The following is a 26191-nucleotide window of genomic DNA, read 5'->3' as shown; positions in this document are numbered from 1 at the left end:
CACTGGTAACAACAAATGTGCAAACCTCAGCAAGATTCCTGACCATGAAGAATAGATTTAGTGATGATAATAGAAATTGATCTGTGTTATACATTTCAAGGCAGGACATGAACTAAGAGATAGGATAGACTCTTCCCCAAACCTTTCAAACTCTCCCAGAAAATGTCACAGTTAATTAAAATTATCCTTTACCTGTAATGATTTCCCATATATTTAGAGTATTAAACATTTAGCTCTCAATACTGCTGTTCATTGGTGAAAACTCAGATCAGGATGTAGGGCCCTAGAAAGATACATGGTAAACCCAACAGCATCACATATAATCAATTTTATTGCCAGGTAAGAAATTCATATTAATATAGTGAATACATATGTTTACAAATAAACATTCTTAGAAAACAAACAAATGTTTTTTTCATCATTGTAGGAAGTATTATTGGTATCATAAACTCTGCAGTTGTTGACAAGTATTAACACAGGTTTACTTGCAGAACATACGGTTACTAAAATATTTGCACATAAAATATGCTCCATTTACACACACAAAAAAAAAACCTGGGGAGAGTTAGATGGGGATGCCAGGTGGAGCCCAAGGCAGATGAAGGATGAGATATTCTGGGAGGGCAAAGAGAAGTCAGATTCTTGTCCCATTGGGTTGGAAGTGGGGGAGTAGCTAAGAGTACGTAGAGGAAGTGCCAGGGCATGGGATGAGAAGGTAGTCTCCCTGCTTTGTTCTGGTTTCCGTCTTCTAAGTTTCCCCACTCTAGCTAGAGGATCCTTGCTGATACATGGCCATCATAGTTCTACAGGTCATCCTTCAGGGTAATCTTTCAGTATCAAAAGGTCTGTCCACTGTCCCTAGAAGAAGCCAAAAAACAAACTTCCCTGTTGAAACTTCCTCACTCCCCCCACAAGTTCAGCTCCCAAAGCCAAGAGGAAGGTAACGAGGCTAAGTATTGGGCTTGCCACAAAGCTCGTAACACCTCACGGAAAAACCCAAAGGAAAATTTTGGCCAACCCAATACTGTTCTTGGATTCTCACCACTGCTGCTTCTTATGGACCATGCTGCAATTTCACTGCCAAAACTATAACTGCAGACTCCCGACTAACAATTCACTGGAGGCAGTTTACTCGGAAGAGAAGGAACATGACAAATACATCCTGTAGATTCAGAGACCAAGAAAGGTCCTTAATCAGGGCTGGGGTAAAGGTCACACGAAAGGGATTGAGGGCAGGGAGCAGAAACCAGCTAAGTGGGAGACTAGAAAGGAGAGAACTTCTGAGCTGAAGGAAACCTCACCAAATGAGCCAATCCTGTATTTCCTGAAGTATGTGCTGTATACCACTAGCAAATGCAAGACAAATTTAAGTAGTACATGCATAGGGCACTAATTAACATTGTCACGTGGGAAATGATTCCCTTTTCACTTTCATCAGTCCATTTGATGACTTCAAAGAGAAAGTCTCCACTGGGGGCTAGAATATCTTCAGCAACTCTTGAATGTCTGCTAATCTGTTTTTAATAAATAAAAGGGCCTCCCTGATGGCTCAGTGGTAAAGAGTCCGCTTGCTAGCAGGAAACATGGGTTCGATCCCTGGATCAGGAAGATCCCTTGGAGAAGGAAATAGCAACCCACTTCAGTATGCTTGCCTGGGAAATCCCACAGACAGAGGAGCCTGGCGGGCTACAGTCCATGGGGTCGCAGAGTCAGACACGACTAAGCGACTGAAAAACAACACTAGCAATAAAGAAAAGGGGAGAGGAAGAGAGGAGGGAAAGAAGGAAGAAAAGGGGGTAGGAAAGGCCAGGCTCAAACCCTTCCACGGGCAAGTCTGTAATTAGAACTTAATAGTTTTACACTTACTTCCTGTTTAGGATGGCTGCCACTGAGGAATACTGGTTTTCTATTTATGATACTGGCAGGAAGTTTTCCTTTCAAAAGGTAAATGTAGTAAAAATGCACCGATTTATCACTAAAATTAAGCAGGTCTCTGGGGTAATGTTAGCAAATAACACTTCCTGCTCCACTGATTCTAACACCAGCACTTTTTATACATTCTTAATTCAAAGCCACTAGACTCAGGACACATAGAGCCATAAACTAAACAAATGTCACTGAGGATTACAAGGGAAGGTCTAATATTCTCTAAATCTGACTTTAAACAACTTATTTATTGAAGTTAGAACACTAATAATGAAAACCCATAAGACATAGAAAATACTATACGCATGAAAAATGGCCCTCATATTATAAATAACTATGCATTTCCCTCCATGCCCACTTGGAAAGAAATGAGTCTGAGACCTTCCTTTGTCAGAAATGTCTTGGAGTTCTGTGTATTTAATGCTAGATGGTTGTTGTGTATATGTTTAACAAATGTTGATCTCTTCTCATCTTAAGTATCAGTGCTGTTTTCTGGCTGATTCTTTTTTAAGTGCATGAGAATGCTGTTTATGTGGTCATTTAAATGTTACAAAAAATGCATCAATTTAGGAACAAGTATTGTGACAGGGACACACAGACATGCCAAAAGTGTGTTGCAAGTACACAGATAACATCAAGGAGACACTGACCAAGCCCCGTGGTGTTTACTCGACAGTGGGGAGCACTGGGATTTCAGCCAAGAGGCTGAGAAAACAAGCACTGAAACCCCCATCCCTGCTTCATCTAGCACAGAGCCTCGGTCTGCACAGGGATCCAACAGGAGGTCTTCTGGGCACGATTTCATTTTTTCATTTTCAGAAAGCTTGAAAATCTTGATCTCTCCCCAGTTCCCCACGTAGCAAATGGAAGACTAAAGCCCAGAGGGATAAAATGCATGGTGCACATCCCCAGATCAGCCAGGACTAAGGAATAAACAGCTGGTTTCCCTGATCCCATGACGTCAGAGTGCAGAGATGGGGAGGCAGAATGCTGAAATCCAGCATTTCAGGAAGGGTCTTGTTGGACCAGACCACATTTAGTTTCTGACAAAGAAAGACCTAGGGGTCTCTCCGAGGCTCCTGTTAATTAGCCAAGCCCTTGAGGGATAGATTGAAAACTTCTCACCTTAAATGCAAATCTCTTCTGTGTCAGTTCCCCTCTTTGGACTTCCACTAAACAAATCAGCTTCCTTCATGGTTCAGTGGTAAAGAATCTGCCTGCCAATGCAGGAAATGCAAGTTTGATCCCTGGGTGGGGAAGATCTCCTGGAGAAGGAAATGGCAACCCACTCCATATTCTTGCCTGGGAAAACCCATGGATGGAGTAACCTGGCAGGCTACAGTCCATGGGGTAGCAAGAGTCGGATGTGACTTAATGACTAAACCACCACCACCAAATAAATCAAACTAGTAGGAAAACTGTCTTTGTTGGGACATCCTTTAGCTATGAGAACCAATCTGAACACCCACCTTGGGGGATCGAGTCGGGGATGAATGTACCACAGTACCTGGGGAGGCGGTTTGGAGGGACAGTGGGAATGATGGGACCCAGAAATGCTTGGGGAGCTAAAAGATCATGGGACTCATGGAGTTTTGAGGGTGTGGGTGGTAAGGAGGTCTTGGTCTTTGCAAATTGCAACAGCCCCCTCAGAGTGTGTGATGGGGTGGGCTCACCAACAAAAGGAAGATGGAAACAACTTCTACTACTGCAGAAAGACAGGAGGGAGGAAGGTAAAAGAACACAGGTTGCACTTGAGAAACAAGACTGTCATTCAACAGTGACACATTGAAGGCACCACCCACGCTTATGACATTTTCAGTCCAAAGCAGTTGAAATTTGGCAGCGGCGGCGGCAGCAACAGGCTGAAAGGGAAGGGAGTCAGGGATAGACAGTTAAGAGAGGACTGGATTTTGTGTCTGTTTCTTGTCTCAGAGGCAAGGGGGCAATGCCAGAAATCACAGGCTCTGTGTCCCCTTCTCGCCTCTCGTTGACATCTCAACTGTGAATTTTGTTTGTTCTTGATGACGTTGTTGATTTCCTAGGTCTTGAAAATGTTGGACAAAAATTACTTTGCTGTTCTTGTCTGTTTGGTAGTGGGATTCTATTGTATTTTTCTTTTTTAAAAAATAGTTATTGAAGACCCTCTGGACCCTCTTCCTGCCACACAAGCCTACCCCTCCCATTTCCATGGTCTTTATGGGAGTTGTCTAAAAATGTCCTCTCTTTCCCATCACTGTAGGTGGGTTCAGGGTCTGTTCATTTTTTGTGAGTTTGAGTGTATGTTGTTTTTGCTTCCAACCTTGATATGAAAAGTACTAAAAGCATGGTGGTGGTGGTGGGGTCCAGTTACTCCTCATGCTTAGCAAAGTTCTGTGTCCATATCACTACTTCCTGGGATTAGGAAATGCTTATCACGGGCACACACGACCCCTTTTCTCTACCCCACCCTTTTCTCACTTTATCACCCAGAAACAGACAACATGTGGTAAATGGTATATGTGCTCAACTGGACAATTTCTCTAAATTGTGCTACCTTTTTTTCATCATGGATTTCAGTTTCAAGTTAGGAGGAAAAGAAAAAAATCAGCCCCATGGTTTGGGCGTGTGAGTCAGCCACCTCAGCCCTGAAGTTCAAAGAGGGTGTCTCAGTTACCCCTTGGCTGTACCGTGGACCGTCCACGCTCCAGTCTTGCTCAGCTGCCCGCCGACACACATTAGGCAGGACGCAGGAAAAGCATGATTCCATGTCACCAGTAGGTTTATCATCAGTTGGTGTGGAGGGTGAGTGTGTAGGTGGGTGTGCTGGCGGGGGACAGGGAAGACGTGGGCTGGGGTATTTTTTGCCTCTCTCAGTTGAGTGTGGTCTCCAGGATGTCCCCTGTGGCGACACCTCAGACAGTCACTTCCGTTTTGCTGTTGGTGATGAAGTATGGCTGTGGGGGTGGGTAGTGTGGGGTGCGAGTCCCCAAGGGGTCGCTGGAGCCTGACTCAGCCGTGCCAAGCTTGCCCTTGTTCCCATAAGCCTGTTGCCGCCGGAGAGACTGATCCTTGGGGTCCCAGCTCTTAAAGTTGGCAGTGGAGTTGTAGGCCAGGGGGTGGGGGGGCGTCTTGTTGGTGCGGGACTTCTGTCCATTCTGCTTGGCGGGGCCGTGCTCAGGGCTGAAAGCCCGTGGCTCATCCTCCACTCTTACAGGGTGCAGAGGTAAGTTCCCCTTGGCAGCCAGCTCAGCCAGGTGCCGTCGCTTGGAGTAGAAGTCATCGTTTACCTTGTCGGCTGTACAATGGGACAGGTAGGTGGACGAAGGAGGGGAAGAGAGAGCAGAGAGAGGGAGAGAGAGGAGAGAGAGAGAAAGACAGTTAGGGATCGGCCAGGTCAACCCAAGAACAGCATCTCAGTGGGCCAACAGTCCAACAAGACACACACTAGAAACACCAGCTGGAGCAGACAGAAGGAAGGAAGACAGGGCCATGTGTTTTTCACAAACAAGACCACAACCAAGAAGGTGAGGGCGTCCCCAGTGGAATCTCTAGCTTCCCCCACCTTGATCCTTCTTCCCCCACCATCACATCTAGCACTCTGCCCTCCTTGCCTTTCTCATAAAATACCAGTGTTGTTTCATCATTATGAAAATGATACCTCCTCATTAGAGAAAATACTGAACACACTGAGAAATATTCATATCTATCAGCTACTGCACAAAACAATCGATATCAATACTTGTATATATTTTCTCTTGGTTTTCTCAACAGCTTCATTTGGAATTTGTATTAGTGCGTTAGTTTTTGCTTTCAGCAGTTAAGCAGACCAGTGTTCAAATCCCACTTCTGACACATACTAGCAGTGTAACTTTGATATAAATAACTTTTATTACCATCAGCATCTGCATCAGGAAACTGGCTTCAATAAAAAGGCTACTTTATAGGTTTGTTTAGTGGGTTAAGTGATATGACATGCAATGTGCTTAGATGTTGGTCACCATTATTATCATCATTGTTATGAATAATTATAATTTCCCATGTAACTTTCTAACAAGCATTTCTTCATATTTTTATGAATCATTAACAAAGAGCATTCTAATACCTATTTAGAGTGAGGTATTTCAGTGAGCAGAACTACAAAAATCAGTCAATTGTCCTATTGATGAACATTCGAGTGGTGCCAACATTTTACTAATATAAATGAGGCTGAAATGAGAATTTTCTAGACCAAAGCTCTCTTTGTATTTAGAATTTTGAAAGGAAAATCATTCTTAAAATATCTTTCAATCTACATCAGATGATGGAAAACTATAGCCCATAGATCAATCTAGCTCCCACCAGTTTTTGTAAATAGTTTTACTGGAATCATCCCCAGACCCATTCTGTTACCTACTGTCTGTGGTCTTTTGCTCTGCAGTAGTAGATTTGAGTACTTGTGACAGAGACTGCATAGGTTACATAGCCTGAAATAGTTACTATCCAGCCCTGAGATGAGTTATCTGAAGTAGAATTACTTGGCCAAAGGGCACAAACATTATTAAGGCCCTTCGTACATATTGACATCTATGCTACAAAAGAAGTATACCAATGTCCACTTCATTCATTACACTTTAGAGCACTGAATGACTGTTTATTTTTTGGTTGTTTCTTCCTTCCTTCCCTTCTCCCTTCTTTCCTTTCCTTCTCTTTCAATTTATTTAATAAATTTCTGAGACTTTTACATTTTATTTTCTCTCACAATTCTTTTATTAGGAGAGCCTCTATACCTTTAAAATTACCGTGTTAGCAATAAACTTTTGAACTTACATCTCCCAGGAGCCCAGAAAAATGTGCTGCTCTTTTATTCACACTTCTAACATCTCATACTGTTCCATGTATGACTGTATGTAAATTCATGGAGCTCATTGCCCTTCTACGTTTATTTTCTCATTTGATCCTTTCAACAAGTACAAGAGGTGGTAGAGATGGGGATTATGACGTCTGCTTGACAGACTAGGAAACTTTCAAGCTAAGGCATGTGAAATTATTTAACTGAGGTTACTCACAACTAGTGACTGTGCCAAAATAGAACCTAATTCCAATAGATGCTATTTGATGCTTTTGGAAGGCTGCAGAGGGAAAGGTTTGCTTTCAGGACTGAACAGACAAACATGCCCCCCTGCCCCCCTCTGCATCTGTAGCAGAAAGCACTCATTGAGCTCTTTCCTAGTAGGTGCAGCCTGTACTTAAATTCCTCAGCACAATGCCCCAAGAAGCCACATGTTAATTTCTAGGCTCAATACAGTTTAGGTTGGGTTTCTGTCCATGTTTAATACAAACATCCCTGCATAATGCAATTTTTCAAGAGAATGCTCCCCTCCTCCTTGAATTCTAGAGCTGCATACAGACACAGAATATCAATGCCAAAAGGAACCATGGGATAGCTACTGACATGGGAATGAGTTATTTAAGTTAATAGTAAAACTGCTGTCTTCTAGAGGAAAGTTCTGGGTTTCCGGTGCCATAATGTCCCAACAGAAGGCTGCTCTGACACCATCTCCTTGGACTTCAAAATTCATGTATCCAGTTATCTTCAGGACAGAGTCACTGGCATCTCCCACTCGAGGTGGCCAAGCCTGAATACACCAACACCACTCAGTCTGTTCTTCAGGTTCTTCCATCTGTCAAGAGTGGGAACACCAACTCTTTGGTTACTCAAGCCAGGAACACAGGAGCAGGTGCTGATATCATCTTTCTCTTCTCCCCAGCACAACTGCTAACCCACAGGTCCTTCCAGCTGTATCTACCAAATGTTCCTCTAGCCTATGCAGCCAAAGGCATATTTCTAAATGTAAAATTGACCATCTACCAAAACCTCTCCAAGCAACTTTGTTTAGTCACTCATCAAATAGGCATGGGCCAGGTGACAGACACTGGAAATATAAAGGAGAATCAGAAAAAGACAAAGTCCCTGACCTCATGGAGTGGATATTCTGCTAGGGAGGATGGAAAGTAACCAAACAATCCCACAAATTACGTCAAAGTAGAAATATGATAAGTGTTGTGAACTGTCAAGTCTTTTGAGTATTTATAATAAGGTCTCTGAGCTGGTCAGAGAACCAGAAGTTGGAGTTGACATGCTTCACCCTTCATTTACACCAGATGCTCTGATATTCATCTTTCAAGACTAAGCTAAGGTGCCCTTTCCTGATTCCCCCAGCTCCCTCAGCAACCCCTGCTCTCTCTATCATAGCACTGACTGTGCTGTTTTATAATTTTCCATTTTCACATCTATTTGCTCTCACTAGACTGTGAGTGCTTTGAGAGCAGAAACCTTATCTTTCCATCAATGTGGCTCAGTGGTTCTCCATGCTGGCAGTGCATGGGAATCACATGGGAGAACTTTTAGAGCATTCACTTCTTCTTTTCCAATTTCAGATCAGATCAGATCAGTCGCTCAGTCGTGTCCGACTCTTTGTGACCCCATGAATCGCAGCATGCCAGGCCTCCCTGTCCATCACCAACTCCCGGAGTTCACCCAGACTCACGTCCATCGAGTCAGTGATGCCATCCAGCCATCTCATCCTCTGTCGTCCCCTTCTCCTCCTGCCCCCAATCCCTCCCAGCATCAGAGTCTTTTCCAATGAGTCAACTCCTCGCATGAGGTGGCCAAAGTACTGGAGTTTCAGCTTTAGCATCATTCCTTCCAAAGAAATCCCAAAGCTGATCTCCTTCAGAATGGACTGGTTGGATCTCCTTGCAGTCCAAGGGACTCTCAAGAGTCTTCTCCAACACCACAGTTCAAAAGCATCAGGTTCCTTTTAATTCTTTTTCTTGTCTGATTGCTGTGGCTAGGACTCACAATATTATGTTGAATAAAAGTGGCAAGAGTGGGCATCCTTGTCCTGTTCCTGATTTTAGCAGAAATGCTTTCAGCTTTTCACCACTGAATATGACGTTAGCTGTGGTTTGTCATTTATGGTTTTTATTATGTTGAGATATGTTCCCTCTATGCCCACTTTCTGGAGAGTTTTTGTCATAAATGGATGTTGAGTTTTATCAAAAGCTTTTTTTTTTTTTTTCCATCACTGACTCAATGGACATGAGTTTGAGCAAACTCCGGGAATTGGTGATGGACAGGGAAGCCTCACGTGCTGCAGTCCATGGGGTCGCAAAGAGTCAGACACAACTGAGCAACTGACCTGAACTGATTTAGATGACCTTGTGGATTTTATTCTTCAGTTTGTTAATGTGATGTATCACATTGATTGATTTGCAGATACTGAAAAATCTTTGCATCCCTGAGATAAATCCCACTTGATCATGGTGTATGATTTTTATGGAATTACAGATTCCTGGATCCCTCCCCCAAACAATTTCATCAGAATCTCTGAAGGCGTGGTCCAGGCATTTTTTTTTCAAGCCTCCCTGGATGATTCTAATATACAGCCCAAGTTGAGAACCACAGATACAGCCCTGGTATCTAGCATGCTGTCTGTACAAATGTTTGTTTTTTTTTTTAATTAAAAAAGAAGTGATTACCCACTTTATTTTCCTTATCTCCAGCTGCCTCCCAGCTCAAGCACCCCTCCTTCATATAAAGTTTGACAAAGTCATATCCCTCCATGATAGGTCATTCTCCAGGGCATGTATCACAGCTGCCTTTCTACATTTATTTATTCAGTTCATTCATTATTGTCTAATTCTTCCACTAGAGTTTCAAGAAAAAGAGCCCGGGTCTGATTTTTGCCCACCATTGTATAAGCAATGTCCAACCTAGTTCTTAACAGACATTAGATACGCAATAAATATTCAGTGAATAAATTATGATCAAAATGCAAAGCACAGGTAATATCAGGACAACAGTAGGAGTGGAAATTCTTTTCCCTCTTCTAGTCTCTTGCTAAAAGTCTCACCCACCATTGTTCTGCACCCCCAGCATCATTCAGAACCATTTATCCCCATATTCCTCTTTCCAACCAATGGACTAGTCTAAGGTCAGCTCAGATCAAGGGATGCATTTAAGGCTTCCTATTTCTGACAAACCCAGGAAACTGATTATGAAGCAGGTGTGCCAATAAATTGGCAAGTTGATATCCTCTCAAAAAGTTCTAGATAAAAAAAGAAAGAAGGCTGAGCACCAAAGAATTGATGCCTTCAAACTGTGGGGCTAAAGAAGACTCCTGAGAGTCCCCTTGGATTGCAAGGAAATCAAAGTAGTCAGTCCTGAAGGAAATCAACCCTGGATATTCGTTGAAAGGACTGATGCTAAAGCTGAAGCTCCAATATTTGGCCACCTGCTGTGAAGAGCTGACCCACTGGAAAAGACCCTGATGCTGGGAGGGATTGGGGGCAGGAGGAGAACCATACATCAGAGGATGAAATGGTTGGATGGCATCACTGACTCAATAGACATGAGTTTGAGCAAACTCTGGGAGATAGTGAAGGACAGTGAAGCCTGGCATGCTGTGGTTCATGGTGTTGCAAAGAGTCAGACACAACTTAATAACTGAACAACAAAAATAGTCGTAGAGGCAACTCTTGCCATATTAGTGCTGGTGTGAGAAGTAGCCCTGACTAAGAAATCATGGAGTCCCACATGGAGAACCTACATCCTTCTCCAAACTCAGCCCTGAATAGGTTTCTTGGGGAACTTGGCATTGGGAAGCCCCTGAGCTCTGAAAATGTTTGGTATATGGTGCAAAAGTGGGACAGAAAAGTCTGTAGGCTTTGGAATCAGAACCTGAGTATATGAGATGTTGGTAATTTCAACCTCTTATATTGCCATTTCTTTTGGTGTAAAATGAGGATAAAATAAGTAATCTGAGGTTTATTGTTAGGAATAAATTATATGAGACATAGAAGCTATATAGCATAATTCTGAAAGAGAGTAACTATTCAAGACATCTATTTTGTCTGTCTTCTGGTTTATGAAGGAGGCACTGGATTACATCCAACATTTACTGAGCACTCTGTGCCAGACATCCTGCTAAGCACAAAGGAACCAGTCATCCCAACCAACCATCATTCCTTCCTTCCTTCTTTCCCTCTTTGCTTCCTTTCACCGGCCGTGTGTGATGGGTGCCTAGTTCTCATTATGAGATGACGTAAGAAGGGGCCTTTTCCACTTGGGATGAAGGGCTGGCTAGGGAATGCATCCTTGTGGATGCTCTATTAGGTGGCATCTGAAGGTAAAAAGTAGCAGAAACAGCACCCAGGAGAAGGCACATAGGGTGTATTGCAAAAGTAGCTGTAATACTTTGCAATTTCTTCCAGTAGGAAGTAGAGTCTATTTCCCCACCTTTGGAATATGACCTGACCTTGTGATTGGCTTTAATCAGTAGACTGTAGCAGAAATGATGTCACACACATCCCAAATCTGTGCTTTTAGAAGTTCTACTGCTTCTGCTATCAGGCTCTTGGAACCCTGCCTCCATGTGCAAAAAGAACCCAGGTTAGCTTCCTGAAAGATGATAAACCTGCATTCCAGTTGCCCACATTCACCCAGCCAACAGCAGCCTGGTACCTGCCGGATACCAAGTGAGGCCATCCTAGACCATTAGCCCACCTGCCATTAGCCATACAGATACCAAACAGCCATTAGCCCACCTGCCAGTTGACCACAGATACCAAGAAGGCCTGGACAAGAACAGCCAAGCCAGCCCAAACCAGAATAATTGTCCAGCTAACCCAGAACCACAAACTGTATAAACAGTTTTTATGTTAAGCCACTAAGTTTGGGGGTAATTTGTTATGCAGCAGGAGATAACTGATACAGAACAACATTTACAAAAGCCCTGAGGTGGGAAGTAGTATGGTACTTTCAAAAACTGAAAGGATATCTATGTAATAAAGTGAAGAAAACAAGGGGTTAGCAGATCATCTAATGTTCTGTAGGGAGGATTCTACTACTCACATGTATTGTCTGATACCCTTCCTTCACAAGACTCAGAGGTGTTTTCTACAAGTGCAGAGCAAGTACAGACTTGCTGCCTCGGGTGTGAAACTGTCCTTCAAAGAGTTATTTTCAAGATTATGTCAACAAGGATGTGGTTGGTGGTTAGGTGGATGAACTGTTCCCATAGTCAGAAAATGCAATTTTCGTGGAATCCTCTTTCTCATCCCCTCTGATTTAGGTATCAAGGACAGGAAAGAAATGCTTACCTGGCCACTCTCAGCTTTGTGCATTATGGTCCCTGTCTTAGTATATTAAAAAGCTACTTGTGAAAGAAATCACAGATTCATTGAGCAGCTTTGTAAGCCCCGTTAGTAAATGCATTAACCTAATCATCTCGGGTACCTCGTGGGCAGATGGCTAACAAGCCGACCAGGAAACAGATGTGTGAGGCTTTCAACAACACTGGTCCTCTCCGTTTTGATTTTTCTTCATTTAAAGAGACGAAGAAAGAATGAAAAAGGTGCTTTCCTTCCAATAAGCCTAATTGCCTTGAAGGAACCAAGGCTATAAAATTAAACTGTACCTTCCTCCATCTGTCTCTCTCTTAATTAGCAGCAGACACTGGTACAGGTGCTGGGTGGGATGGAGCTTTGCCTCCGTGGAGATGGAGAGAGTCAAGGTAATAACCAGTTTTCAAAACAAGCTACATAGCTGAGGGTCTCAGCAGGTGGCCTCCCACCTACCTTCTTTCCTTGGGACAAAGGCATCTTAAGGAGAGGTTCCCACAGCTCTTTCTCAGTTGGTGTTCATCTTGGGTCTCAGGTGATGGATTTCACCTGGTAAGCAATGTCCCAACCTAGGCTTTCACTAATTCCCCACATATCCCTATCTTTGGTCCAAGAATATAGTGAAATAAGCTTCCCATCACATTTACAAATCGAATCCAAAGGATTTGCGTGACTTGGTCTGCCTGACCTGACCCCTGGCTGTTGGTCCACCCTCATCCTTCCCACACTTGCTATGACCTCACTTAGCGTACTGGTTTCCCAAGGCTGCCACAGCAAGTTGCCACAAACTAGGCAACTCCAAACAACAGAAATGGACTCTTTCCTAGTTCTGGAGGCCAGGTGTCAGTGGGTCTGTGGTCCTTTTGCAGGCTCCAGTGAAGCATCCTTCCTTGTCTCTTCCAGCTTCCAGTGTTGGTGGTAATCCTGGCATTCTCTGCCTGTAGCAGCATCTCCTGTCTTTGCCTCTGACTTCACAGGGTTCTCCTCTGTGTGTGTGTCTATGTGCCCAACTTCCAATTTGTTCTGTTTCTCGAATACATCGTCCACACTGTGGAAGGTTTTGTGACCTGGGCTTCACAGAGATAGAAAGACTGGAGCTTCCGGGGCAGGAGAACCAGGTTGCTGCCCAGCTCCAAACCCCTGGCTGGAAACTTGCAGAGGCATGAACATTTTCTATCAGCCATAGCTCAGGGGAGCTAGGATGGAGGCAGGTTCAGGAGGCAGGGATTGGCTAAAGAGACTGCCTGGAGACAGCAGCAGGCTGTGCTAACGCACCTCCCTCCCAGCTCCCCCAGCAGTAACCTGTAATCTGACTAAGAGCTCACCTTTAGGTGTATACTCTGCCCCAGGTACCCAGATAGGGAATGGACATTTGTTAACCCACTTAATACTCTCAAGGGCTTCCCTGGTAGCTCAGATGGTAAAGAATCTGCCTACAGTGCAGTATGACTCAGGTTTGATCCCTGAGTTGTGAAGATCCCTTGGAGAAGGGACTGGCTACTCACTCCAGTATTGTTGCCTGGAGAATTCCATGGACAGAGGAGCCTGGCAGGCTATAGTCCATGGGGTTGCAAAGAGTTGGACACAACTGAGCGACTAACACTTGCACTTTCACACTCTCAATATCCTAATGAGATCGGTACTATTATTGGTCTCCTTTTACAAATGGGGAAACTGAAGCAACAGAGCTTTGGCAACGTGTCCAAGTGACAATGCTGGGATCTGAATCCAGGGAACCTGGCTGAATTCCAAGTATCTTGGAATTTACGAATCTGTGGCAACAACACTCACCACTATTTAGCCATCTGCCCACCTGATAGAAGAAACTCTTGTTTCCTTAACAAGTTTCTATCCACTAGAAAACATTTTCCCCAAACTTCAAAGAAGATGGAGGGGAGAGTGAAAATTACACAGAGAAAACACTTTTCTTGATCCCTCCTCTCAAAACACTAGGGATTGAGATATACATGTAAAGCTTGTTCACACAAGGCGATATCAAAATGTCACAACTGGAAACCTCATGAAGTCTCAAATTTTCCCTGAAGGCAAGATCTGTTTGCTGCTTTCTTCCTTAAAGTGGACAGGAGAAAGGGAGCTGGGGTGTCATAAGACTGCCTGCCAGGTCGTCTGCACTCAGCCGGCTACTGCATTAAAGAGTACGGGTCTCACCTCCTCTGAGATGCACTGGCATTGGCTGGAGTGCTGGCCAGCCACCAACCACAAGTGGTTTCCTGTTGCAGAGCTGGGTCAGGTAACATGCTATATGCTTCTCATAGAACTGGGAGGAGCCTGAAGCTTCATCATTGCTCCAGCCAGGCACACCCAGGTGCTTTAGACGAATCATCTCATTTAATTGGCTCCCTACCCCACCCCGAGCCAATGAGGTAGATGTGGTCGCCTGGGTGTTTCATGCTACATCACACTGATTCTCTCCATGACAATGTGGAGAGATCCCATTCTGAGATATTCACCAATATTCTTTTCCCTCTGCTTCCACTCTCCCCTCCCCACCACTCAGAGGGCAGAGATCACTTTTGATGGTGACAAAGGGTTCCGAGTGTTGCTTCTGAATTCTACAATGAGATTTCACAGTAGAGTCTTGGAGGGTGAGATTTCAGCAATAAGATCTGAGAGGGCTGAGAAAGAAAGAAAGATTAGTGAGATTGAGAGCCTGGAGGATTCAGCGCATCAGGTTTATACAGCAGATAGCAGAGTTTGAAAGAATGTACCCTTGCTTTTTGTAACTGTAGACTCTTCTTTACAATACAGTAGAAAGAACATGAACTTGGAAAGCACAGGGACCTGAGTTCAAATCTCAATGTATAAGCTGGAGGCCTTCAGAAAGTTACCTAAGTTCCTCAAAGCTTCCCCAATAAAACTGAAAATAAAATAACAATGCTGGGTGACTTTCACTGTTATATGGCAGAAACCAACACAGCATTGTAAAGTAATTATCCTCCGATAAAAAAAATAACAATGCCTGCCTATGTGGTGGGGGGTTAGGGTATTCAAGAGCATCGTGTGAACTATACTGTATAATGTGAAGTACTAATGTCCTTGCTTCACGGTAGGTATTCATTAGACAGTAGCCACTATTGCTTCATTGTCAAAAAATAAAAAGAATATAAAATGAGGATAAGAAGACCTACTCCGCAGAGTGCTGCAGAGAAGTAAACAAGACGAGGCATGAAAACACAAACCACTATGCATGGTGCACAGGAGGACTCCTTAAATGTATACCCCACATGAGACAATATTGTAAATACTGCTACTTGTCTCCCAGAACTCTTCTGCCATTTTCTCCTGGGCACATGGCCACCCAGTCCTAGATTTCCCCAGCCTTCTTAGAAGCTAACCTTGGACATGCGGCTGATCTCTTACCAATGGAATGTTAGCAGAAGTGATGTGTTCAATTTCCACTTCACATTACTCACTTAAAAGAAAATTGGTTGTCCTATCTCCCCCTTCCCATAGGCGATGACAACAACTCACTCTAACAGTGCAGACAAGGATAATACAGTAGAGGGTCTGCAGAGCAACAATGTTGCAGGAACCTGGGTCCCTGAGTGACAGCTTGGAGTACATAGCCCTACCAGTCTGAACCACTCCCTTTGGGGCTATGACATGAAACAGACATATTTCTTTCTTTTAAGCCACTGTATTTAGGGGGCCTTTTGGTTCACTAGGACAGTACTGACCTTTTATTTATATAGGGATGTTTTCTTGGTCTCTACATTATTTCTCTCCATCATAAGCTGAATTAGAAAATAAAAGGGGAAACAGTTCATGTTAAAAAAAAAAAACACCCAGGTATTTCTCTCTGCAGTAAAGCTACAGAGGCTTCTGGGGCTGTCTCAGCAGGCAGAAATAGAAAGGCAGGGGGAAAAAAGCCCAGCTTCCCAGGCAGAAAAGAGCCAGGAAGAAGATGGAAAGATTTGTCTTTATGGCAAATCAGCCCCATTTTACCTGGTTCTGGGCCTCGCTGCAGAGATACAAGGAGGGAAAATCACATTTGAACCAGTTTCTAATGAAACCTGGGACTCCTGGCTGTTCCTATAGGGCTGTACATCTTTCCTGAAGCCTTATCCCTCCAAGAGAGAAAACTGGAGATGGGAGAACAGGAGCCTGGCCCTTTATATTTCTGCCCTGAGAGCTCCCATGTGGAGGTCCTGCTACCTTTGTTGAGAGGGTTCTGAAATAGTTCCTGGCTTGGGCTTTGTACCAAAGTTGTCCACCTGCACCATTGGCCCCCTGGTTGTGGCTGCAGGGAGCTCTCTGTGAATGTCTTGCTGCCAACGGACCTATGAAACCTCAAGCCCTCTGTCTCTTCCCTTAGGCAGCCCTGCTGAACAGTCACTACTTTCTGAAAGGCTACTGAACAAAGACGGATGGCCTCACTGTCCATCCATGGCTGACCACAGCATCCCCTGTCTTGAAAGGTCCTAGACGGAAACTGTGAACTCATTCACTGCCTTTCATCCTGCTCCATAGATGGAGATATTTCTTTTTAGAAATTCATTACTTGGTTTGTCTTGTGAGCAACCTCCCAGCTGGTGAAATTTTACACATCTGGTGATTTTTTAAAGGGAGGAAATAAAGGTTAATTCTCTTTAATCCTACCTACCTCCTTCCAGTGTACTTCTAAAGGGCCATCTCAGAGTAGATGATAAGATTTGGTACCCTGTGTTAGATGAATACATGAAGGACCTCCATTCTTCCCTGTTCCCTACATCCATATTCTTTTTATGTGACCTTGAAATTCACCCCCCAAAAGAAGGATCCCGTTTCCTCACCACTGGATTCCAAGTTCATCCATGTGACTGATGAAGGTGAGCAGGCATGACACACACAGAAGCCTGAAAAGTGCTTTTTGGCATTTGGCTGCTCTTTTGCACCTTTATCCCCCAAATGAGAACATGTCTGCGCTACCCTCTCTAAGGTTGAAAGACAGGTGGAGCAGAACCAAGTCACCCCAGTCTTTCCAGCTGAAACTAGCCTACATTAGCCAACATTCAGGCAACCCCCAGGTATATGGGTGAACTCAGCTGAGATTAGAAGAACCTCCTGCATCAACATAAACATCAACATCACTGGCACTTAGACCCCGACCCCAATAAGTGCTGAGCTAAATAATTTTAAGGCATGAGATTTGAGGTTGCTTGTTATGCAGCATTAGTATAACAATGGCTAACTGATACAAATACCAATCATTCACTCACCCTACTCCCAGGAAGAGCCCCATTTCACAGATGGGGATCCATGTTGCCTCTACTCTAAATCCATGTGGTTTGGATGACACACCCCTCCACTCCTTACCCCCAACCATTCTCCAGTGATGACAAATAACCCATTTCATTGCCCTCACCATAACAATTTGTTCAGAGGTGAGTGGTCACATGAGGTAGTCAGTCAGAGTAAAGGTAGTCAGTCAGAGTAAAGCCTGGGATCTTTACTTATGGAGACAGAGGGGCAAATGAGATCAAGGATCCCTGCCTTCCACTTATAGGAGAAGCAACCAGAACTGGGGGCTCCACATGACAGGCAGCAGAATAGAAGCAGCGCTGGATCTAAACACAGGCTTCCTGGCTTCCACCTGGTTGACTTTTCTGCTATTTCCCACAGCCTCTTCAGAAAAGACAAGATTCCCCTCAAATGCAATGCCCAACTCCATTTAATAATTTATTAATAAAATGTATGTTGTGTGTCTACTATATGCCAGGCCCACCATGCAAGATTTGGGGGAATTTAGCATGAATGGCATCTACCCAGCTTAGCCTCAGTACGTACATGCTTCAGTCATGTCCAACTCTTTGAGACCCTATGCAGTGTAGCCAGCCAGGCTCCTCTGTCCATGGGATTCTCCAGGCAAGAATACTGGAGTGGGTTGCCATGCCCTCCTCCAGGGGACCTTCCCAGCTCAGGGATCAAACTCGTGTCTCTTGTGTCTCGTACACTGGCAGGCGTTTTGTTTGTTTGTTTGTTTTTACCACTAGAGCCACCTGGGAAGTCCTTGGCCTCAGAAGGACACACTCAAACTAGTACCTGGGGCTGGGCACTCGGACCTCTAGCAGTTGACCACTAGGGGGAGACTTGCCTGGAAAACGTCAGGTATTAAAAAACAAATATAGTAATGCAAGGTGGGCTACCACAGCGGCTCAGCAGTCCAAGAATCTGCCTGCAATGCAGGAGCCACAGGAGATGCGAGTTTGATTCCTGGATCAGGAAGATCCCCTGCAGCAGGGCAACCCACTCCAGTACTCTTCCCTGGGAAATCCCATGGACAGAGGAGCCTGGCGGGCTATAGAGGATAGGGTTACAAAAAGTCAGACACGACTGAAGAGACTGAGTACGCACATATGCCCACAGCGCAAACTGATAAGATCTGTCTTGCCATTTCCTAGCAGATAGGATGGGAGAAGGCAATGGCACCCCACTCCAGTACAATTGCCTGGAAAATCCCATGGACGGAGGAGCCTGGAAGGCTGCAGTCCATGGGGTCACTAAGAGTCAGACACAACTGAGTGACTTCCCTTTCACTTTTCACTTTCATGCACTGGAGAAGGAAATGGCAACCCACCCTAGTGTTCTTGCCTGGAGAATCCCAGGGACGGGGGAGCCTGGTGGGCTGCTGTCTATGGGGTCGCACAGAGTCGGACATGACTGAAGTGACTTAGCAGCAGCAGTAGCAACAGATAGGATTCCCCTCCAAAATCAGTTAGAGTCAACGCAAGTGGAAGCAGGACACTTGGATTTTCAGGGACCTTGTCCTCTCTCCTTCTCAGCTACTACTTCTTTATCCAACCTCCCCTGGACACAGTCATCCCTCACTTGGTGTTTGTAAAGTGGGTTCACAGCAACAATCACACTCTGGATGTTAAGACATGAACTGGCTTTACTGATAGAAAAGAGATCAGATGTCAAAAGTGTTTGAGGGAGTAGTGCAGTAGTTAAGAATCTGCCTTCCAAGGCAGAGGACACAGGTTCGATTCCTGGTTAGGGAACTAAGATTCCACATGCCACAGGGCAACTACTGAGCCACACACCACAACTAAGACCCAATGCAGCCAAATAAATAAATACATTTTTTAAAGTGTTTGGGAAATGATGGATTTTACAGAGTTTAATAGTTTCTTTACCATGAGATTTTTCAGAATTTTAATTTGCTCAGCTGATAATATTAGTATTAATAATACATGTTACTATGACATGTGTTTTCACTTTTAACACACCAGGCACTGTGACATGTATTGCACATGTTATCTCATCTTATCCTCACAACAACCTTAGGAGGGAGGTGATAGTGATGTGGCCACCTTGTAGATCAGAAATGAGGGGCTCAGAGAGGTTGAATGACTTGGAGAAAGTAAAAAGATAGGGCTATGAATGGAGCCCAGGTGTGTCTGAAGCTAAGCCCATTATGTCCTGCTTATACCTCCCTTTCAAGAAGCTGGCGTGCGTGCTCTGTCAGTCACTAAGTCGTGTCTGACTCTTCATGACTCATGGACTGTAGCCTGCCGGACTCCTCTGTCCATGGCATTTCCCAGGCAAGACTACTGGAGTGGGTTACCACTTCCTTCTCCAAGGGATCTTTCTGACCCAGGAATCGAACCCACATCTCCTGCATTGGCAGGTGGGTTCTCTACCACTGAGCCACTGAGGAAATTCTCAAGAAGCTGACAGGTGTACAAACCCCACACCTTAGGCAGACTGAGGGCCTGGAGGTTGAGTAGAAAACAACAGGGGAAGACCAGTGACCCCAGAGGCCCCCTCTCTGGAACCTCTTTTCTTCTCCCCTGATAAAGAAGAATAAATAAAGGTGCATTTAGAAGGACAGGTGGATTTAGCTTGGTTGGAGTAGAAAAATAGCCTCTAAGCTCTTGCTTCTGACCCAATCTGAAATATTTTCTAAATGCATCCGACAATAACAGGCTGGTATCAGGACACGGATGCTGTCACGGGCATCGAATGGCTTTGTTTTTCACCAAGGAAGGAAAAAAATAGTTTATGCCTCAAATTAGCAGGTCTGTCATGTTCCAAATTGTTTGCATTTCTAAAAATGGACGTTGACATGTGAATAGTTATTATCTAATACAAGACCTAAAAATCTGCCTCTCTCAAGGCAAGGACTGGGTGATCAAGGGATTCTCATTAGACACAAGGGTCTAAAGCTCTCTCTCTCTCCCAATTCTGGAATAAGGGGCTGCCCTCTCCATTCCCCCCTCTTTGCTGAGGCTGCTTATGAGCCTCTGGGATTCTGGTCAAACTACCGTATTCAGAACTCTCAAGCCACAGAAAGATGTTTGGAGATCCAATCAAAGCGTCTTAGGGGCTTAGTTTCCCAGCAAGATTTCTCTAGTGCAGTGGTTTTAAAAGTATGGTCCCCAGACCAGCAGCATTAGCATCACCTTGGAACCAGTTAGCAATTCAGCTCCTCAGGCCACACTCAAGGTCTAGTGAACGAGATGCTCCAGGATGGTATCCAGGAAGCAGATTTCAACATCCCTCCAGGGGATGCTGATACGTGGTCAAGGGGTTCAAAGGTGAGGACCATGGGTCAGCCCACAGCTCCCTCCCCTCCTCTCACACGCATTCTACAGTCTCTTCATTATCCCTCCACTCCATTTTCTTCTCTTCATCCTCTACCACCCCAGTTCAGGGCACTGCCCACCTGGATGACTATAAGAGCTTCCTGGTGGGTGGTCCCAACTTCAATCCACCCTCCCCTGATCCATTCTCCAGTTGGAAACCAGAACTGTCTTTCGAGAAGGCAAAATGGCCCTACCAGTACCTTACCTACATCCCTGCAATATCTTCTAACATCTCCCAGTTCAAGGTCACTAAAAAGTTTGAGCTCCATCTGCTTGGGTCAGCTATACCTTGCCAACCACCAAATTCAACCAAGCACAAGGAGTGAAGAAAGAAGAGAACTGAATTTCCGGCCTGTTCTGGAAAAGAACTACTCCCACCACACCCCAGTGGGAAATAACTAAACATTAGAGCTAGGCAGACATGGATTCAAAATTTCAGCTCCACCTCTTAGTAGCTAGCTGACTTTAGATAAGCGAGACTTAGACTCGATCAGACACCCAGGTCCTTATTAATAAAGAGGATTAACAGACGGGAAGGACAACACACATATGGCTGGGTCATCAGAGAATTCAATGATACAATGATATCAAGGGCCTGGCCCTCTGTCTGGCACATAGCAGGGGGTGAATAAATTATAACTACCACCTGCCTCTCTCAGCCAGCTAGTTAACACACGGACTCAAGTGGCCTAACTCCTAAACTTTCAGCTCATCGTGATAGCCAGGAGAGTTAAAAAGAGCATCTGTTCCCCAAAAGGCTAGTCAATCCCAAGACCCAAGGCCAGCAATCTGTTTATCATTCCCTCAGAAGTTGTTTTCCCCCTGCATTAAATCACCTTATGTTTTGCCATTTGCCTGTGCAGCTTTCTGAGAGGGAAAAAAAAAAAAAACATTTCCTGGATGTCTTACCTGGGATGGCTTCTGATAGCAACAGTTTCCTTCAGGCAATGAATATCAGGAAGCGAAGAGGAGCACACTTTTTAGCAACAGCCTGGAAACACGCCACCCCAGGTGCACGCGCGCACACACACACACACACACAACACCTACACACACACAACACCTACACACTGGAACTCAGACAGACTTGCAGATCCAGCCAACATGGACACACGTGTGCACTGGGTCACACACAGAGAGTGGGACGCTCTATGCCTTCATGGATCAACGCCAAATCCAACAACACCTAGACAAAAGAGCTAGAAAAAACCGTACGGTACCTTTCGGTGACTTAAGTGTCGCCACTGTCCAGTCACCCTCAGAACTTCCTAAAAAATAACAATGGAGAGATGCTGATCTGTTCACCAGCTACCCACGTGCACGGTGCCCTCACACCCAGATTCTGCTGTTGGCATCTCAGACGCAGCCTTTAAGTTTGTGTGTGTGGGGGGTGGTGGGGCAGGTTTCAGGGGACTCAGGGAACAAGGCGGGGGAGTGAACGCACAACTGTGATTATGTGAACACTTCTCTCTGCAAGGTCCTGAAGCATGATCGAGATAACGCCCAACACAAGATCAAAAAAGGTTCCCCTTGAAAAAGCCTAGATGTATTCAGAGAGAGACAGACAATTCTTAGGTGGTGAATCTGGCTCTAAATTTCCACCTTCTAAGAAAGAAGGCAAAGTTTTAGTTACAAGAAGTCACAGTGGCTAATAACAACGCTCTGTGGTCAAGAGAGAGCTCTGGATCCTCTTCTACTGCAATCCCCTGCTAAAAGGGAGTCAGGGGGTGCATCGTTAGCTCCATATTCAAGATTGGGGCAGGCTAGGCTCTGCCGACTGTGACTTTAAATGCTAGGCAGCAGACCAGGTGGGGTGGAGACCACCCTACCCCAGTGCCCACCACACAATCTGTGTTTGCAAAACACTGTTGAATGAATGAATGAATTCAAGGTTCTCCACGGAGTCACTCTTCCTAAGGTAAGAAAGCTCCCCTTAATGCAAAAGGGAGCAAGCTTGTTATGTGAGAATCCCTAATGCCTGGAACTTTGATTGTAAATCAGTTTCTCCAGATTGAATTCCGTTTCGGATGTACTGGCTGAACCCTGGGGGAAATCTCACAGGATAGCAGGAACCCACAGTGTAACCCTTTTCGTAAAGGATGGTGAGAAAGGCTCCGGCTACGCCTTACCCAGGTCCTCCACAGATCTTCTCTGTACTACGGGATTTTGCTCAAAGCGGGGCAAACCTGCGCGCGTGCCCGGGCCGCAGCCTCTGCCCATTGGCTGGCGGCCTGACTAATCAGCATGCGCAACTAGCTCCCGTTTGCTTTCTTAGGAAGCTACCTGGAAAAACCAAGTCCTCAACGTTTCTGCACAATTTCCAGAGATATATCCGGCTGCCAGCTGGGAGGAGATGCAGGGAACAGTCTGTGATCTGAATGATTACAGAGCACAGATCCGGGCCTATTTAAGCATTTCTGGTTGGCCTCCCCAGGCGTGCCAAAGGACACTCAAATTGCCACGTTCCCCCTGCGGATATGAACTCTACACGCTCATCACTCACAACAGTCGGGAAATTGGAGTGACAGGCGAAGAGTGACGAAGTTAAAATTAAGCGGGATCTGCCCGGGATGCCCTGAATGTTTCTTCTCCCTCTGAACCAGGATCACTGACATCTGGAAATAGTGATGTAGCCCTAGATCTTCCGGTGTGGGTGGACACAAGCCTGACACAGTCACTGAGTCACTAATTCCAAGGAAGCCATTTGCCCCCAAGTCAAATACATCACTGCCTTGAAGGCAGGAAACACACGGTAGACATCCTTGTCTCCACTCCCCAGGACAGGGCTGCACTCTGGTGAGGCAGTAACACGTTTTGTTTATTAAATCCAGTGCTAATAAGGGAACTTAATAAGAAGGTACAGAAGCTACCAAATGTATACTTTAAGTCCCCTTTTGTGTTTGGTGACACAAGCACAAAATTGATTCTCACAAAAAGTGAGAATTAGTTAAACATTTGTTGGGTGAAAAATTAAATGCCTACGTAAAGAGGATGGGCCTTAGGCACTGGGAGGAAGAGAACATGAGGGAACTTTCTGAGAGAGGAAAATATTTCTTATCCTTCCTGGGATGTTGATGACTCTAGCATATGTATATTTCAATAACCACACTATTATAAAATTATGATCTGAGTCTTTTACTATACATATTAAATTATACCTCAACTATAACATACCTTAAATGTGTTATACCTCAATCATACTAGCATAATGAGAAAATTTTTACCTCCAAGCAAACAAATGAAAGAAAAATAATTAACACCTTAGTAAGTCTTCCCGGACAAAAGAGGAGAATGAACCTCTTCAATCTTCTTTTTTTTTTTGGCCTGGTAAGATCCTTCTGGTGCCAGAAACTGCTCTGTGGGAGATAGCATCATTTCATGGGAAGAAGAAGACCTGATTCAGGCTACCCCAGATATGACTCTTGGCTCTTCAGGTGTTACTTTGGAAAAATTACTTAACTATACTGAGCCTCAGTTTCCCCATATTTTGACCTTGGCACTGATACCTCCCCCAGAGGCGTACAATTCGGGGATCCAGTGATGCTAGCTCCCTTTCTTCCATATCAACAACAAAAACTAGTAGAGGTTAATTCAAAGTTCAGGGGTTTATGCATCACTTAAGGTCTTTATACATGATTCCTACAGAAAGAGTAAAAAAGAATCCCTAAGTGCATTGTTGCTGTGGTTTTAAAAAGTGCTATTGGAAAACTGTAACAAGCTTCTCGGAACACAGTCCACAGACTGTTAAAGAGTAACAGAGAAAATATTTTCTTATTAAATTCTGGAATTTAAAAAGAAAACACTACCTTTTATCAATAATGCTGGTACATTTTGTCTCTTTTACTCACTGGACAGCTAGGTTGCCCAAAAGCACCTAAAGGGCACGTGGTCAAGAACCATTAGTAGCTGAGGATTTCAACTCTCAAGACACTCTGAGGAAAAACGAGACCTGGGGCCACTGGTGCTAAATGCCAATGTGCAGGCAATTTTCCATTTTCCAGAGCCCCTCAGGAGTTACATAAAAAAGTGGTCTTTTCCCAGTTTTGGAGGCAGGAAACAACCAACTCTGAACCATCAGGTGACCCTTAGGGATATTTTCACAGCTGTCTTTGTAAACATTGACCAATGAAGAACCATAAAGTGGGTCCTCATATTGTCACCACCGGGGCACAGGGTGGGGGCTGGGGTGCGGGCCAGATGATGTGTGTGCTTAACTGAATTGTCAAAAGGTTACAGTTTGGCTCAGTCTAGAACAACACACACTTCTTGACTTTTGGTAGCAAACACTTTGAAACTGTTTAACCTCACATTCTTGACTGAATAAGGAAAGTTAATTGAGTGAAACAGAATCTTTCTTTGACGGATTATGGGAGTCATGGGTCTGGGCACATGGACCTTCATTGTCCAGGCTATCAATGGGGAAAGTGAAGAGGTTTGGGCTGCCTCTTATCTGGCATGAACTGTGCTGCGTGGTGCTAGGTCCTTGGATACACCAATGAAAGGACAGACTTGGTTCCTGACTCAGTGGGACTTACAATTGAGGGACACTAGATTAAACAATTGGAGAATGAATGAGTGATTTGGACAAATAATTATTCAACTCCATCACTCCTTCTTGTACAGAGTACAGTGAGGTTTCAGTTCAGTTCAGTCATATCCGACTCTGTGACTCCATGGACTTCAGCACACCAGTGAGGTTTAGGGCTCCCCTCATAGCTCAGTTGGTAAAGAATCCACCTGCAATACAGGAGACCCCAGTTCAATTCCTGCATTGGGAAGATTGCCTGAAGAAGGGATAGGCTACCCACTCCAGTATTCTTGGGCTTCCCTTGTGACTCAGCTGGTAAAGAATCCACCTGCAATGTGGGAGACCTGGGTTCGATCCCTGGGTTGGGAAGATCCCCTGGAGAAGGGAAAGGCAATCCACTCCAGTATTCTGGCCTGGAGAATTCCATGGACTGTACAGTCTATGGGGTTGCAAAGAGTCAGACACAACTGAGCGACTTTCACTTCTTTCACTTCAGGGAGGTTTAGCCTCTTACATTTCCCTAGTGTGTGCTAATATTTTACAATAACTGGGCAGGGAACGCCCTGGGAGCAGAGACCATTCTGCAGCCACATGGTATACAGGACGGGATGTTACATTCCCAAATCCCTGAATCACAGAGAGAAAGGAATTCTGTTTAAACATGAATGAGTGTGATTTCAACAAGCAAACAACAATAAATAAAATATAAGATTGCTGTTTTTGTTTAGTCACTAAATAGTATTTGACTCTTTGTGACCCTATGGACTGTAGCCAGCCAGGCTCCTCTATCCCTGGGATTTTCCCAGAAAGAATACTGGAGTGGGTTGCCATTTCCTCCTGCAGAGGATCTTCCTGACCCAGTGTTCTAACCCATGTCTCCTGCATTGGCAGGAGAATTCTTTACCACTAAGCCACCAGGAAAGCCCATAATATAAGGTAAAATAAAAATAAAATAAAAAATAAGGGAAGGCCTGTTTTGGAAGAATTTATCTCAGGAACTACCAAC

General features: G+C 44.6%; 1 protein-coding gene across 2 annotated transcripts in view; it reads right to left on the bottom strand.

The window, feature by feature from the left end:
- Positions 1 to 313: 313 nt before the first annotated feature.
- The window catches only part of SHISA9 (shisa family member 9), a 355587-nt gene continuing 329709 nt past the window's right edge, over positions 314 to 26191 (bottom strand). The window contains exons 4-5 of one of the 2 annotated variants that reach the window (XM_061401147.1): positions 21878 to 21925; positions 314 to 5200 (exon numbers count right to left, since the gene is read on the bottom strand). In XM_061401147.1, the coding sequence (XP_061257131.1) occupies positions 4818 to 5200; positions 21878 to 21925 (431 nt within the window). In that variant the 3' untranslated portion in view covers positions 314 to 4817. The remainder of the gene's footprint in view (positions 5201 to 21877; positions 21926 to 26191) is intronic. The other variant, XM_061401149.1, reaches the window with a different exon arrangement.

The sequence above is a fragment of the Bos javanicus genome, chromosome 25, assembly GCF_032452875.1.
Source record: "Bos javanicus breed banteng chromosome 25, ARS-OSU_banteng_1.0, whole genome shotgun sequence".
NCBI lineage: Eukaryota > Metazoa > Chordata > Mammalia > Artiodactyla > Bovidae > Bos > Bos javanicus.
This window is presented reverse-complemented; position numbering and strand designations above follow the sequence as displayed.